The sequence below is a fragment of the Mus musculus genome, chromosome 3 (genome assembly GCF_000001635.26).
Source record: "Mus musculus strain C57BL/6J chromosome 3, GRCm38.p6 C57BL/6J".
Lineage (NCBI taxonomy): Eukaryota > Metazoa > Chordata > Mammalia > Rodentia > Muridae > Mus > Mus musculus.
The window spans coordinates 146,729,207-146,745,902 of NC_000069.6; the positions used below are offsets into that span (position 1 = coordinate 146,729,207).

At 42.2% G+C, this 16,696-nt stretch overlaps 1 protein-coding gene across 4 annotated transcripts in view; it reads right to left on the minus strand.

The window, feature by feature from the left end:
• Positions 1-372: 372 nt before the first annotated feature.
• Positions 373-16,696, minus strand: part of Prkacb (protein kinase, cAMP dependent, catalytic, beta) — an 83,368-nt gene continuing 67,044 nt past the window's right edge. For all 4 annotated transcript variants that reach the window (NM_011100.4, NM_001164200.1, NM_001164199.1 and 1 more), the window contains exons 8-10: positions 16,054-16,176; positions 8,728-8,892; positions 373-3,507 (exon numbers count right to left, since the gene is read on the minus strand). In NM_011100.4, coding sequence (NP_035230.1) covers positions 3,382-3,507; positions 8,728-8,892; positions 16,054-16,176 — 414 coding nt within the window. In that variant the 3' untranslated portion in view covers positions 373-3,381. The remainder of the gene's footprint in view (positions 3,508-8,727; positions 8,893-16,053; positions 16,177-16,696) is intronic.

The window sequence follows — 16,696 nt, forward strand, 5'->3', positions numbered from 1 at the left end:
GTAAGGGTGGTGGTGGAGGTGAGCTCCCAAGAGACCCTGAAGAATAAAACCCAAGCTTCCAGCTCACTGCCAATGAGAGCGAGGGCCCTTGCAGCAGCAAATACATACATGTGAGCATTCCCACTGTCAGGAGTGATCTGAAGCCAAATGAAGTCCGAAGACATCTTAGCAACACCAGGTTGTGCGTAGCAGTGTCACAATAAAGGTATAATTTGAATAGTCTGTTGATTATTCACAGTTACTTTGCTAGGATCTCAGCCCCAAATATCACCCCAAATATCTGAAAGTTAGGAATCCATAACCATTTTTTTCACATCAGCAGGAAAGAAGCCCAGGATGACGGGCATCGGACAGAAGACTCAATAGCTTTTATCCTTTGAAGATACTTTAATTTTGCGGTTATTGATGAATTAAAAAACACATTTTCAGCATTTCCTAGCTATAGTAGCGCATAGGAAATTGCACTCTAAACAAAGAACTAATTAATGAAATAACACACCTTACGTCTTACATTGAAAGCGTACAGTTTACAAGGTGCCTTTACATACATTATTTCATTTGATTCTTACAACAAGCAGAAGGAAAGAACAACAGTCAGTGGGAAAAGATAATCATGTATTTTTAGGCTTACAATGAGCATTGTTTTTTTTTTTTTTCAGACCAAGGGGCAATCAGTACAGGTACACACCAAGAACAAGACAGCAATACCCATAAGCCACGGCTTCTTTTTGGTAGGCTGACAGTTTGATATCAAGTGTCTATTTAGCATCAGTGAGGGAGGAAGGAAGGAATGGAACAGACAAGGCCTTTCTGATAGTCAAAGGGTTTTCAGCACACTGTGGAGGTAAGAGGGAGGACAAACAGAAACGTGTTGCTATCAAAGCTTACTTCACAGCGGGATACCCTTGAGAATATTAGCTGAGGAGGGAATCCTGACCTACCTCAGGGAGTCGGGGGTCCCACAACGTGCCTGCTTCTGCCCTCTGTCTGCACAACGCCACTCCAACAAGTCTCCCTCAGTCCAGGGCTCTGTCCTATACAATGCCATCTCTTGATTTAATGGGCAAAACACCATTTCTTCTGTCTTACGTAATATACTTTGAATAAAATACTGGTTTTTGCCACTGACTTACTATTTCAAGTTTTTAAAGAAAGTCTTTTCAGCTGTGGCTAAAAATGGGAATTTTAGGCATGTTAAAAATACTCCAATTTAGTGTACTTGGTTAGTCAGAAAGAGACCCCTTGACCCAGCTGATGGTTTGCTCGTGTACTTCCAACAGAGACAATAAAATGGAATGGCTGAGAAGCCCCAGAAACCTAGGTGTCATCTACCTGGGTAGATTCTAGCTGGGCACTAATAATTTTATAGAAAAAAATATTTTTAGGATTCATAGAAATCTGTTCATCAATTTTTGAAAACTAAATTATAATAATCAAATTGTCATCCCCACAATTTATTGAAGTAATTTTACATTAATATACAACAACGCTACCAGAGAATTTGTAGCATACATAGAACACATGATTAGCATGTTCTTGGATTTAAATGAAATACATAAAAGTAAATAAAGTATTTTATACAAATGATGCTTTCAGTTTATTAACACGATGATATATCTTTGTTACACAGAACTTGCTACAGCAGAGTATTTCAGTTTTTCTTGCACATTTTAAATACAGGTGGACCAACTGAAATCATTATTTGTTACTGTGGGACATTGCCATGCAGAAACACTTGACAACCAAAACACATGCAGATAGGTGGAGAGAAGGTCTCAGATAGGATTTTCAATGTCTTCAAGGGTTTGGTGAGGGTGTGTGTGCATATGACTAGGACTGCTGTCAATGACCTACCTGCACCAGTAAGGAGGCAGATAGAGAGGCTCTATATACAACAGGGTTTGTCTGACTTAAAACAATCTTATATCCTTGGAGATTCATCATGAAATGAAATATTTTAAACTATTTGGGTAAGTGGACTATTTAAGGTAGGTCACTGATACAGAGATAAAATGAGGTGAGAAAATTAAAAGTAATGAAAGTATAGTAAAAAAAAAGTGAAGCCATTTATTCACAAAGGAACACTGAACTAAATGTGCAAGAGTGCTTGAAATGTCCTCACGATGGCAACATTGTTAAGTCAATTGGCAAAATGTATAGAAAAATTAAGGAAAAGCAAATATGAAAACTGTATCCGCATGATCATATACTCTGTCTATGAAAGAGAAGGAAGAGGTTAGCAATTCTGACGTACTTAAAGATATCACAGCTCAGCATGAAATACAAATGTGGCAGTGTCTCAAGCTTTGCGTTCTCCTGTCACTAGCCAGGCAGGGACACGGCAGAGCTGCGGCAGTGCCCGCCTGCCGTCTTCTTCCCTCAGAAGAGGACGCAATAAGCTACTGCTTTGCTTGTTTTCTTACCTGGTACGAACCAAAGCAAACAGACAAGTTCCCTTAAAGGAGAGAACCTCTAAGCTGCAAGCAGGTATCAAGGCTTCTGCTGACTTAGCATTTATCCAAATGCACGTTTGCTCTTTTCCCTTAAGAGCCCACCGATGAGGACGGAGAAACCTCCCAAAGTGTCATTTCTCAGTCACACTTTCCTCAAATACTGGCTGAAGCCCCCATGGAAGAGCCAAGGCTCAGAAACCTTAGGCCTCTCTCCAGCCCACAGAGAGGTCGGTACCAAGGGAGACAGCTGCGGCGAGGAGCCATGCCCCTCACTTATCTGTCTGGTCACTTACTATCTCACGGAGTGAAGAGCACTAGAAGGCCCAGGGGAACGTAGCCTCTCGTCCAGGAGTCCTCACTGCTCTCTAGGCGCTCTGACTCACTGCTGCATCAGTGACCCCTGAAAAGTTATCTTTACTTATGCAAATTCCCATGCTGACAAGACATTCCATCTTCAAAATTACTAAGAGTTTTGGCAAAACTGAATTCAAGCTACTCAAAATAAAAATAATCATTAGAGAGTTTATCTTCAAGCCACTGGTCAGCAAAAATATTGCTCAAAACTACAAAAAGCAACATGTAGCTTTCCTTTTAAATATCACACAGCCATAACACTGCCCATCTGAAACACCAGGAAAATAAAGGGAGCACTGGTCAGAGAAGTGAATGAGAAGGATATAGGAGGGTGGAGAAAAACCAAACCAGGAGGACGTGGTGCACACCGTGTTATGGCAGACGATGCTGCGGAGCCGTGCCTGGGGACACAGGTGGTTGCAGAGCGAGCGCACACTGATGACGCAGGAAAGACCTCACGCAGTTGCTGGAATGAAGGGATTGGAACCCGCTCCAACAAGCAGGTCTCGGCTCCACCTTCCACCTCCACAGCGTGCAAGGGCTGAGTGTGAGCTCCAGGCTATCTTTCTCCTCCCTAAAATTCACAAAATTCCTTTCCACATTTTTCTGTTATAGACACACGGATTTCTTCTTCTTCATAGTCATCGAAGTTGCTGGTATCGCCAGAGCCTCTGAACTTTGGTATGAATGGAGCCTCAACCTGTAATCGACATCAGGAGGCAAGTGAGAGAATGAACTCCTCAGACACTTCCAAACACCAAGAACAATGCTTTCCCAGCCTAGCTCACACGGGCATCTTTAAACACAGAAGTGCTTGAAGTACGATCCACAGAAGTTAGCTAAAGCCTCATGTTTTCACTGAGAACCACAAACACGAGTGCAGACCAACAGAGAACAGCATCAGAGTGTGGGCTCCAGGCTCGAGAGAACTACTCTCCATTTTATTTTATTTTTATCAATTTATTTCCAAGACTTTCAGTATTTTCTCCAACTTCCTTTCTTCTGTGGTTAATACACTTTATACTTTCATTGTCTTTTCTAATTGCTAAGCTTACTTAAAACCTGTGACTATGAAAAGTCTAAGTTAGAGACATCTCACAGAATCACAGAACTCAAATTCTAAACATTTTCTTTTTTTTGACTCTGAAAAATCAAGTCTTTCTTCCCATATAATCTTCTGTATCCCTAATATATGTAAAGAAAACCTCTGAGAGCTGCCACGGCTGCAGCTTTACACCACAGCCACTGGATTGACAGTCACACACAGCTGTCCCCATGTCCACTTCCCCACACTGCAAGGAAGCCAAAGCAGCCATTTTCATTCCTGTTTTAAAGATTACAAAACAGAGCTGACTGAATTTATATCACTAATAAATGACTGAACCAGGGATCAAACTCTCAAGGGTTTTTTCTTCTGTGTACAGCAGTGATCTCATTAAGTATTTTCTAGTATATCATTACATGGATATTTATTTATTTTTTCATGACTTTATCAATATGTCCTAGGTTATAGATAACACAGACACATGAGCTGGGCATGGTGGCGCACGCCTTTAATCCCAGCTCTAGGGAGGCAGAGGCAGGGGATTTCTGAGTTCGAGGCCAGCCTGGTCTACAAGGTGAGGACAGCCAGGGCTATGCAGAGAAACAAACACCTCCCCAACCCCCAACCCTGCCAAACTAAGAAATCACAACACACGTCACAGAAATATATACTTTTAGTACAGCACTGACTAACAATAAACATAATAATAAAGATGATAAAAACAATAATTTTACAGAAAAATGTCAGTTTCTAAAACTGGCTGGAGAAAAGTAAGTACTTTTTTTCCCCTAAAATTTACAAGGGACAAATACACATAATCCTGTAAGGACAGCTGCAGCCACACGGGGACCTTAAAACTGCCCAATGCCAGGGGACATTGGAATAAAGACAGAGGAATGGTATGTTTAAAAATAGAGTCAAATGTATGACAGTTTAGTACTTGTAAGGAGCTAAATCGAGGTTACTCAATAATGCTAACAATAATGTAACAATAAAAACATTAGATCTCTCAGTCCAGGAAGGAAGAGGTGTCAAGCAGACTCTTTCCCAGTGTTCTGCCGTGTATAGTAAGGCACTGAAGGGGATGTATGCCAAGCAGCAAATGTGAGGGAAGACTGAAGCTTGCCACTGAGGTCACAGCCAGGTGGACTGCAAGGATGAGAAGGAAGGAAGGAGCTGGAAGACACCTAGTGTCAACCCAGGTTCCCTCACCAAGTTATCCGGATAGGAACCAGGACCTACTGATCTAGTCTTCCTCAACTTTCCGTGATCCCTGTTGAATTCTCCACCTTCCCTGGCACTTTAACGTAATAAAGCTTATGCTTACATAGTTCACAGTGCGCTCAAGGCCATACTGCAATGCACACTTGATCTGACTCAGGCTCACAGCTCCCCAGGTCTCTCTCCTCGTGTCTCTCCCCCTCCACTCCTCTTCTCTTTCTCTCCTCTCCCCTCCCCCTCCCTCCCTCCCTCCCTCCCTCCCTCTCTCTCCTTTCTCCTTCCTGTAGAAATTGCCTTCCTCTTTCCCAAATGCTCAAAGCTACAAGTTAAACAGGTGCCCTGTAAAATCTGAATGTTTTATGAAATATGGTATTTAATGTTCTGTACCTTCCTATAATCCCAGCACCTGGGAAGCCAAGGTCAGAGGATTCCCCACGACACCCAGCAGGGGTGTTAAGAATATACCTATGTAGTTCCAAACCAACTTGAGTTACAGAGTGAGAATCTGTCTCAAGCAAATGACCCCCACAAAACCCAGAAAAAAAGAGGGGGAAGATTTTCAAATAGCAATGTGCTGAAATTTAAACCTGGTGAAGCTGGGATCAAACTGAGAAGCTATGTGGTAGCACTGATATTTAAAGCAGTTATCCTATTTGGGGTCATGTTTTTAATCAGTAAAATGAAAACATAATAAAACAAAACATGCATTCTCCTTTTAACAGGAAAACCTCAAAGACTGATCAAAACCCTTCTATTAACAATGAGGAACTGTCTTCATTCGAGCAAATCTAGAAGAGGCGCGCAGCATGTTTTCTAAGCTGGACAGACTGTTTTAGTCACAGGGTCCTTATCTGTGGCTACTGAACAGTGCTGAGCTAATGGCACTCAGCGCAATCTTGATCTTGGCTGAGCCTTGGGACTCTGTGGGGCACAGTGACTGTACTTACTGTTTTGTTCTGGCCTTGCTATGCTATTAGATGAATTTTAAAATTTTATAACTTTGTTTTTATAATCTTGTAAACTTTTAATGAATTAGAAAAACTGTTTTCAATATAAAATGGCATTTTAAATTATTTTTCCTCAGGAAATGTGCTCTGTAGTTGTTCATTATGAAATGTGGCAAGACTCTGAAACATCAGACTCTGTGGGTTTTGTGGGGGTGGGGAGGGAGGAAGCCAAATATATACACTGCATCCGAGTTATCTTTAATTTAGCATTCGAGAGGGGAAGGGGAGAGAAAGTTAATGGAGCAAAATCTTTGCTCAAATTCCCCAGTTTATTGCCATGGTAGAGGAATTACTGCTAAGTAACACAGTGGCTGGCGTTACTGCGGCTGCTAGCGCTGAGACCCTGGGAAACACAGCTAGTCTCCTCAAAGCACTGCTGGTCAGCTACAGCCCTTCTCTATTTAATCACGGGCTACAGTAGTGCGGGGAGGCACTAAGGTGCATTTACACCTATGGTCCACATTGCTTGACCTTCTAACATTTAAGAGTCTGCTGGGAAGCAAGCAAGCAAGCAAGCAGATAAGAACATCTAGACACTCGGGTACAAAGCACTCACTAGACTCCTCCCAAACTGATTAGCACAACAGGCTGATTTGCCTTCCAGTTCTTGAACTCTGAGGTCTAAGCTGGAGGAGTAAGGCAGACTTCACTAATCACTTAGCACTTTGAAGAGTACCTAGAAACAGCACAGGGTCCAAGCTACTATTTGGAAGAATGTTAAGCAAATCAATAAAAACTGGAGGACACACATGAAGGACAGTTACATATGTGTAAAAACAGTGAAGGACAGTTGCATGTGTGTAAGACAGTAGGGGACAGTTGTACTTGTGTAAGAGACTGGAGGACAGCTGCATGTATGTAAAGACAGAGCAGGACAGTTGCATGTTTGTAAAGACAGTGGAAGACAGTTGCAATGTGTAAAGAAAGAGGAGGACAACTGCATGTGTGGAAGACAGTGGAGGACAGCTGCACGTGTGTAAAGACAGAGTGGGACAGTTGCACTTGTGTAAAACAGTGGAGAACAGATGGACGTGTGTAAGACAGTGGAGTACAGCTGCACATGTGGTAAGACAGTGGAGGACAGCTGCACACGTGGTAAGACAGTGGAGGACAGCTGCACACGTGGTAAGACAGTGGAGGACAGCTGCACGTGTGTAAGACAGTGGAGGACAGCTGCATGTGTGTAAGACAGTGGAGGACAGCTGCACGTGTGTAAGACAGTGGAGGACAGATGCACATGTGTAAAGACAGTGGAACAGTTGCACTTGTGTAAAGACAGTGGAGGACAGTTGCATGTGTGTAAGGCAGTGGAGGACAGTTGCACGTGTGTAAAGACAGTGGAGGACAGTTGCACATGTGTAAAGACAGTGGGACAGTTGCACTTGTGTAAAGACAGTGGAGGACAGTTGCACGTGTGTAAGACAGTGGAGGACAGATGCACATGTGTAAAGACAGTGGAACAGTTGCACTTGTGTAAAGACAGTGGAGGACAGTTGCATGTGTGTAAGGCAGTGGAGGACAGTTGCACGTGTGTAAAGACAGTGGAGGACAGTTGCACATGTGTAAAGACAGTGGGACAGTTGCACTTGTGTAAAGACAGTGGAGGACAGTTGCATGTGTGTAAGACAGTGGAGGACAGTTGCATGTGTGTAAGACAGTGGAGGACAGTTGCATGTGTGAAAAGACAGTGGGACAGTTGCACTTGTGTAAAGACAGTGGAGGACAGTTGCATGTGTGTAAGGCAGTGGAGGACAGTTGCACGTGTGTAAGACAGTGGATGACAGTTGCACGTGTGTAAAGATAGTGGAGGACAGCTGCACTTGTGTAAGACAGTGGGGGACAGTTGCACGTGTGTAAGACAGTGGAGGACAGTTGCACTTGTGTAAGGCAGTGGGGGACAGTTGCACGTGTGCAAAGACAGTAGAGGACAGCTGCACATGTGTAAGACAGTGGAGGACAGTTGCACGTGTGTAAGACAGTGGAGGACAGTTGCATGTGCAGAACGATGAGGAACTGAGCAACATGCAGGCACAAGCACCAGTGGCTGTTGCCTGGGAGAGGGTATAAAACAAGGAAGGTAAAGTTTCTATTCTCATGAAATATTTGAAAATGAGAGAGAGTATACAGAATAGCAAGGAAGGACTAGCTTCAGAGAAAATATCAGTGAATTAATAATTGAGTTCTTAAGCACTCAGTGGACTATGGAGGGTCAGCAAAATGGGGAACGCCTCTGGGAGTGGAGAGGCAGACATGCAGGATCTGTGAAAAGCTTGAATCTTTCTAGGGAAACCCCATAGAAAAGTTGCAGTTTTAGTAAATGTCCACAGCAAGGCTAAAATGAGAGAAAACAGTCCCAGAACTTAAGTTGATTTCTGTGTGGCTATGTGCTGAATTTGGATTATATTCATTTATATACTATCTTTTAAATGTGGCTTTTATCAGTTCTGAAAAGCAAGCCTGTAGAATACTGTCTAAAATCCTATTTCCACAGTATTGTCAAGATTTAGTATGAACAGTAAAAATCTACAAGGGAAGCCACTGCAGAGATTAGCTTAAAATAATTACAAATATGCTAAAGTTGAAAGCATCTCTGCTACATGATAAATCACACCTTCTCAAAGGCATTAAACGAGGAACAGAACCACACCTTTCTCTGATAAATAGCAATCCAGTCAGTTGTGGCAAACCACTTGTGGGTCTTTATGTCACTCACGCCGTTCTTCAGGTTCCCGAATCGCTTTGTCAGATCCACCTGCAGCAGGTTCCGCAGAAGGTCCTTGAGATCGGAGCTGAAGTGTGATGGGAACCGGACCTGCAAGAACACGGCAGGAGGTGAAGCACAATCACGGCTGCCGGACATTTCTGTTCTGATTTCTTACAGGCTTTATTCAGTGACCGATCGTTATGAAAACAGACGGTAGTGGTGACCACCAAACACTTTTCATGACATACCAGTGTCTGTAGTCATCTTAAAGGAAGAGCATGATTTAGGTAAGGAACACAAGGTGGCCTCCAGAAGCCTAAAGCACACATGCAGTCACCCAACACTATCAGAGGCTCCCCCATTCTCAAAAGAGATGCCCTTGGGCCTCAATGCAAACACTTTCTGAGATGTACAATGTAACTTTGTAATCCACGTGGAACATGGAGCATATGTTGAGAAGAGGTCCTCCAAGGAAGACTCTGAAAAGGGCTGTAAACACCCACACTGCCTTTCCCAGCATAGGGACATTACAGTTAGACATGAAACAAAAACTTTTAAGCAGAATTTTGCTATTGGGAAATAACATAGCAATGCTAGGAATACATACCCAGGAGACACAATATTAAAAATGCAGGTTTTGCGGGGGGGGGGGGGGGAATAGGGGGCAGGTAGGCTATAGTGCCCACTTTACAGGAACAGGTAAAGCAACTGATATGTATGATGACCAAATTGCTTAAGACTGCAGACCCAAGAGGTAGAGCTGCATTTGCAAACAGATGTTCCAACATCAGCACAAACCCTTCTCATTGCCCTGCCTCACCATCATGACTAACAGACTAAAATGGTATCCAGAGCTGTTGAGAAGGCTGGAAGTTTAGACTTAAAAATGTTCTGTAACGTTCATCTTTTCTACTAGAAGCAATTACTACAAGATGAGGATTATCTACTCTCTATTGTAAAAACAGCAAGACAGCTTATGAAATGAACACGAAGATCTCGAAAGATGAAACACAGAGAGATTGGTGAGGACACGCAGCAGTGCGGGTGAGCATGACAAGCAGAGGACCTTACACTGCGGGATGGAAACGACTCAGCCACTAGGAAGCAGCAAGGAGGCTCTGCAGCAAACTACAGCTACCCCAGAGCTCAGCTGTATCACCCACGGGGAGTGGGGATCTGGCAAAGGAACCAAGTCAAGATAGCCCCAGAGGTCCTTGCATACTCCTATCTGCTGAAGCACCGGCAGTCACCTAGGAGTCAGTCAACAGGTGCAATGCCCAAGGAAAACGGGACCCGTAAGCCCCACTTGAAAATATGTTTTCTCTCCGTGGATCCTAGAGTTTTATATCACTCCTCGCAGACTTTTACTCTGAAGACTATGGAAATCAAGGAAAAGGGTTTTTCCTTTATCACTTTGGTTTTGGCTCTGGGGCCTGAACCCAGGGCCGGAAGCATGCTGAGATGGAATGTAACCTTAGACTGTAGCTGCAGCCTTCCATCACAGGGTTTTGTAGAAGTGACAGGATGGGACTTGTTTTCAAGGAACCAGCCGCTCTAGTGGCTTATGTAAGGTAACAGTGGTGGCAGTGGACAGGTAAACGTGTATTCAAAAGCACAGCCGAACCGTCTCCCCTGTGTGGGGGACACAGACTCACAAGCTACAAAAGCTCTCAAGCTATTTCTTGTATGTTCTCAACTCCTGACTGCAAAGGTAGGCTCCTGCGATGCTGCCCAGAATGGCCTCGCTCCTGGGGTCCAGCGAGCATCCTGCCTCAATCTCCTGAGCAGCAAGGGTGACAGACATCTACAGCACTCGGGTCAGAAGAAATATCCTGACTTTCAGTCTCAACTTGGATTATATACATAGTCTATGGCCTATAGAAAACCCTTCAATCTGTCCAATTATAATAGGAGGAAACAGATTTTACTTGACAGTATGAAAAAGCCTAACATTTATAAAAGCAACTTTCGTTATGCCCAATAGTAATGCACTTCCCACATCTTTAAGCGTTTCCATTAGATACCACTTTAATCAAAGAAGAAGCCTAGATGATAGGAAAGCATAATTTAATGTTTCCAAAATACTGAAATACAGTCATGCCGAAACTTTGATAGAATAGGAGAAAATGGCTGACCCTAGCCATGTTTTCTAGGATCAGCGCTGTGTGTGACTTGTAACACATCCCATGGAGCACATCCATGGAGCACTCAGCTCGGGGTGAACAGGCCTGACAGATTCTTGTGCTCTTGGAACCAATTACAGTCTCGTGCTTTTCAATTTTAAAATAACCATTATTTTCTACAAACTTAGATGTGTAAATTTATTTCTCAAAGGTGAAGTAACATTTAAAAAGCAAGTCATTGCATGTTGTCATGGTATCTATAACTTATATTCACTAATTAGTCTTACTGACCCTCCTCCCATCTAGCAATAAAATAATTCTGAATCAAATTTGTCTTCACAGAATATCAGAAGTTATAAAATTGATTTCTGGCTAATGGTGGGAGCATCTTGTTAGTATTCTACAGTTATTGTCACAGGGGAAAGATTATATAACTGGTAAATTTCTGTGCTCCGAATAGACTTGCTGGGGTTAAAGCGCCTCATAGAAGAGCACCAAGTGGCACTCTATTAACTTCCGGTCACAGCACACTAGATTACGTTTTAAGAAACTATTTCTCTAAATCAGCTATTGCAATCTCAATAAAGGATTTATTTAGCAGGAAAAAAGTTATACATTAATTAAATTCTCAAAGATAAAGCATTTTCATACCCTAGGCTTTCTATACATGTGTCAATATTCACATTACCTGTGGTCCTCATGGGAAAGGGAATCAGCCTGCATCCCATCAGTGGAACGAGGGCTGGGGCAGGAAAGCACAGCTGTAAATACAGTACCATGGCTGTGGTGTCTCTAAGGGAGTACAGTAAGTCTGCAGATGGGTGCACAGGGCTACTGGTCACTCCTCCTTCCTTCCCCTCCCCCAAAGCAGTCAGTGTTATAACTGTCTGCTAGCAGACCAGTAAGAGACTATCTGGAAGCAAGTCCTGACGACCAGTAAGTCACCAGAACGAAATGGCAAAAAATGGCCTGGATTTCATGAAGACAGCACGATTGCTTTTTATTTCACAAACACAACATTTAGGGGCCAGGGACGTGGCTCAGCTAGTAGAGCGCTTTTCTAGAATGCATGAAGCCCTAGGTTTAACCTTGCTTCCAAGTTCTGTGTTTGTCAGGACCTTGAGCGAGTGGTACCAGTGGTACTGTAGGAAACTGCCCTGAAGTACAGTTGGCTTTTGGTGCACATATCTACAGACACATGGTTTGTCTGAATGTGAGCTGTCACTCTCAGAGTCCAGGACGGCATTGTGTGATAAGGAGAGGGTACATGGGTGACAAGCTGCCAGTAAGAACACTGAGTCTCCCATGGCTGGCACTGATATGTAACACTTCACATGTGTGAGCTTCGGTGAATTGATGTTGAGGCAGTAAAATGCACCCCTGCGGTCCACAGGTGGCCTACCTGTCTGTGCCTGGTCTCCTATCTACCTCATGACTGTCACAAATCTAAACCCAACTACCAATATGTGCTGGGCCTTCTGAGTCCTCACAGAGTTACTGAACCTGGAGAGAGATTTTAGGATCCATTAGCAGAGGGAATGACCTTTGGGCTACTAATCAGTTATCTATCATGTGAATGCTAATGTCCCTTCAGCAAATATTAATGAACTCCCTGATCAGTATACATTGACGTATATACTTCTACATTTCCTGCGGTATCTTGCTGCTCATGAAGAACAGACAAATATTTACATTATATATAGTAAACCTAAGATATTTTTCCAGTACGTAAGTCAAAGACTCTAGAATTAGGTTTTCTGTAACAGCTGCTACTTGATTATTCTGTTCTCACATACCATTTTTGAACACAATATTGATTTTTATATTCCCATTAGCAACACAGCCAGATAGGGTTGCCATGGAAACCATACTTGACTCTGATTATACACTACTGGCATACAGGCATCAAATATAAAGACTATATACAGAAACACAGTTCATGCATTGCTAGGATGGGCACAGTCACTGCAGGATTGCAAATCCTTTCTCTTAACTGCATTTCCCTGAATCTTAATAGTCATGAATAATCTGACATTTAAATGCCACCTCCTCTGTTTTTCAAAGGCAAAATATGGGCAGGCGAGAGTATAAAAGCTGACTGACCATCTATCATTCTGTGCACTTAAAAATACTAGTTTGGGTTAAAATACTGTAATAGAGAAATTGCTTAACAATTCAATATTCAAATGTATGTATATAAGTGAATTAATCACTTAATAATTTTTTTTTAATTTTAACATTGCACCTATTTTACAACACGGTTTCAGGCTAGGATGTAATATTATCGTATTGAGTAACTTGCTGCTATTCCTTTTGTTCCTTTCTGCTGTTACTGCACGGAGCCCAGTTTGCTCTTAGGCTCCTTAACATCTTCCCTGTTCTCCCAGTGTTAAGAGCACAGGCACACACCACCTTTCCTGGCATAACAACCAAATTGAAATTAAAACTACAAATATAGAATACCCAAATATAAGACTAAAATTGGATTTTAATGAGATGAGCTATGAAAATTAAAAGCTAGTTAACATCCAATTTGGATTTTGTGTACTAATAGAGGCAGTGACAGTCTTGCAGTATGGACAGACAGCCTTCTGCTTGGATCTGAAGTTGAAACAGCATTATGGGAGAACTGGGGACTATGACTTGTATGTTACATCGTTACAGATTCTAAAATGATGAGGTGGTAACATGGCATGTGACCTTCGACAGGGAAATGGTAGAAACTAACAAGGGGAGAGGATCAAACCTTCAGCTGAATACGACAGCATCGAACATCTGCTGTACTTCCAAATAAATGATGAAAACCATCCTACAATGATGTCATATATTATGCTATTTTAAAAGTGTGATTACATTTTACATGGTTATCTATTTAGAACATATTCACTTATTGAATACAAAATATTAAAATTAGACATAAAATAAAAAAATTCACAAACAGCCAAAATCATATTACCCAAGGGAGAACGACCGTCAAACTGAGGCCAATCATACCAAGACACATGCATTTGTTTTAACTGGAGCAACTGTTCTAAGTAAACATAAATTTAGTTTACACAGCATCTTTGTTATAATTTGATTTCTTTTATGAAGAAGAAATAAAAGTTGTATAGTAAAGGTTCAGGAATTTTATAATTACCTCCATTAAATTATTTAAAACATTCCTATAATTTCCAAATTTCTGTTCTGGCTATATTTCTACTCTATATTAATAAAATATCCTCCTCTTATAGTTTTATATATTTCAGCTTTCTCAACCGTCTTCATGACCTTGGGCTCTTATTCTCTTCTGAATAGAATTTACTTTTCCCATTCTTTCTTTTTAAAGACTCACTGACGTGTTCTTTTCATGCACACGCGTGTGCACCTGCGTGACTTTATTTGTATCTTGTGTGCAGAAGCCTGTGGAGGTCAGGGTTAGCATCAGATTCCCCCAGAACTTGAGTGACCAGAGGCCCTGAGCTGCCATGTGGATGCTGGGAACCACGCCCTGGAGCTCTGCAAGTCCAGTGAGGTGAGTAGTCTCTCTTGCCCAGCCTTCTTCAAACAGCGTCACTTCCTTCTCTACCAGCTTTCCCACCATGCTTCCCTTCGTGTATACTAAATGATCTTACGGTGACTTTCATACTGAGATAACAACCGTGATGGCTGAGAGCCCTGCGGTACAGAGGATCAAGTGTAACTAGACCAGCAGAGCTCCTGTCCCTCAGAAGAAAGGCTGCAATCCACTGCCTGCATCATGTCAACACTGTTCCTCTTTGAACACTAGTCTCAGCTTATTTACTTGCAAGAGGTATTTGCTTTTTACCTGTGACAAAGTTAAGGTTAATGTCGATGGTAAGCCCACTAATTTGTAAATTCTATTCTGGCATGAAGGCATCTCAAGAAAATGTAATAAAATACCAGGAAAAAATTCTCCTAACTCTCATAGAGAGCATACACACTGTGAGATTTGGAAATGACAATGCTATGTAGAGCAGTAACCCCCAATTGCTGGATAGACAGTCTACTGAGTCTTTCCTAGCAGTCTCATTGTGGCTGCAATTAATTTAAATTTGGATCCTAGCATAAAGGATAAATTACTACGTTATTGGATATTCATGGTACCTTGTGAATATTTAACATTGTAAAATTTAAACTCATTGATGCTAGGCTCAGCTTTCCAAAATGCCGAGTGTGGATCCGGTTGGTTAGAAAGAAATGGAGACTTTACTTCCATGCTGATCAGCTTTATCTCTGCCTACGAGGGTCATAAAATACAACAATAACCAAAAAACGGTAAATGTATGCACCCCAGGGCGATATTAGTTAGAGCCACAGGTCCATTCTTCAATAAAAACAAAAGGGTGAGTGAGGGGTGTGGGGTAAGTGCTAAGCAGGGTGCCTCCTCCTGTGAATCCAGAAGTTAATTACATGGCCTTCTTTCTGTGGGGGGAGGGCACATGAGTGCCTTCTTCTGTCTGTGAACTCAGGGCCCTTTCCTGCAGAGCTATCTCTCAACTCCCAAAGCTTCCAATGCTTGCGTTCCTTCTCTACTGAAAACGGAAGGAGTAATTCCAGAAAAGTCTCAAGCATGAGCTAAGGTGAGAAGTAATGACTTTAAGCAAATACTTTTGGAAGAAAAATTAGAGACTAAAAGTGCAAAAGAAAAGTTTATGGAGTAATTTTGGAGAGTGTTACATGCTCAGTCCACAAATGATCAAGGGTCATTATTTCCTACTTGCTAAAAATCAGCACCAATTATAATCCCATTAAACATACTCAATTCTGTTGAACTCAATTCTGTGAATTCTTCTTTGAAAAGGCCCATCCAAGTTATTTTGACTTTTAATTTTGATGTAATTCAAATAAGACATCTATTTTTAGAGCAGTTATATAAAGACAGCTCCTAAAACTCTAAGTATAACTTCACGTGAGGTTAGGTCTGGTTTACAGGAATACTGAGAGCGACTGCACTCACAGGTAGCTGGCTCCTTCTTCTGACCCTGCTGACCTGGTTGCACAGGAGCTCTTTAGTCTAGAGGAGCATCGATACAGAGTCTCTACCTCCCGGCTGCTTGGGGCAGTGACCTGACATCACGATATGGCTCGAATCTGCAGCTTTAACTTCACGCAGAGCTCCGGGGGAAGAAGTAATGAGACTTACCTTTCCAGAGACAATCTTCTCATAGATCTGAATTGGCTGGTCAGCAAAGAATGGAGGGTAGCCAGCAGCCATCTCATAGATCAGCACGCCCAGTGCCCACCAGTCCACCGCCTTATTGTAACCCTGGGATAGAGCAACATCAGCGAACACTAAGACACCAGTGATTTCAAAATGATCTGGAAATGTATGAACATGACTGTAGCAGTTTTTAGCAACTGTGTAGAACAGAATATGATAAATGAATAAAACCTATCAGGGCAAGTTTAATTAAATGAAGCAAAGAATTTCCAGATATTGGAATGTGTTATTGGGAAGAACTGTTAAATCTGAGTCCTAAAAATCACTGAGAATAACACTGACAGCAGAAAGGGAATTAGAGCAAAGTGCCGCTCGAGGCCCAACCTAGGCCACAGCCCTATGCATTAGGTGTGCAACAGTCTAGCTAGGGAAGTCAGAAATTCTAAAACAAAATAGGATTATTGGAATAGCAAAAGATGGAACCAACTTCCGAACAGCCTACATTCTGGGGTCTGGAAGGCAGAAACACTTGACATAGTCACATCTATTTCCATATTTTCTGAAAACTTAAAATTTACTGTGGCCTCTAATCAGCAGTAGTGTCCAAGTACATGTGAAGTTTGCT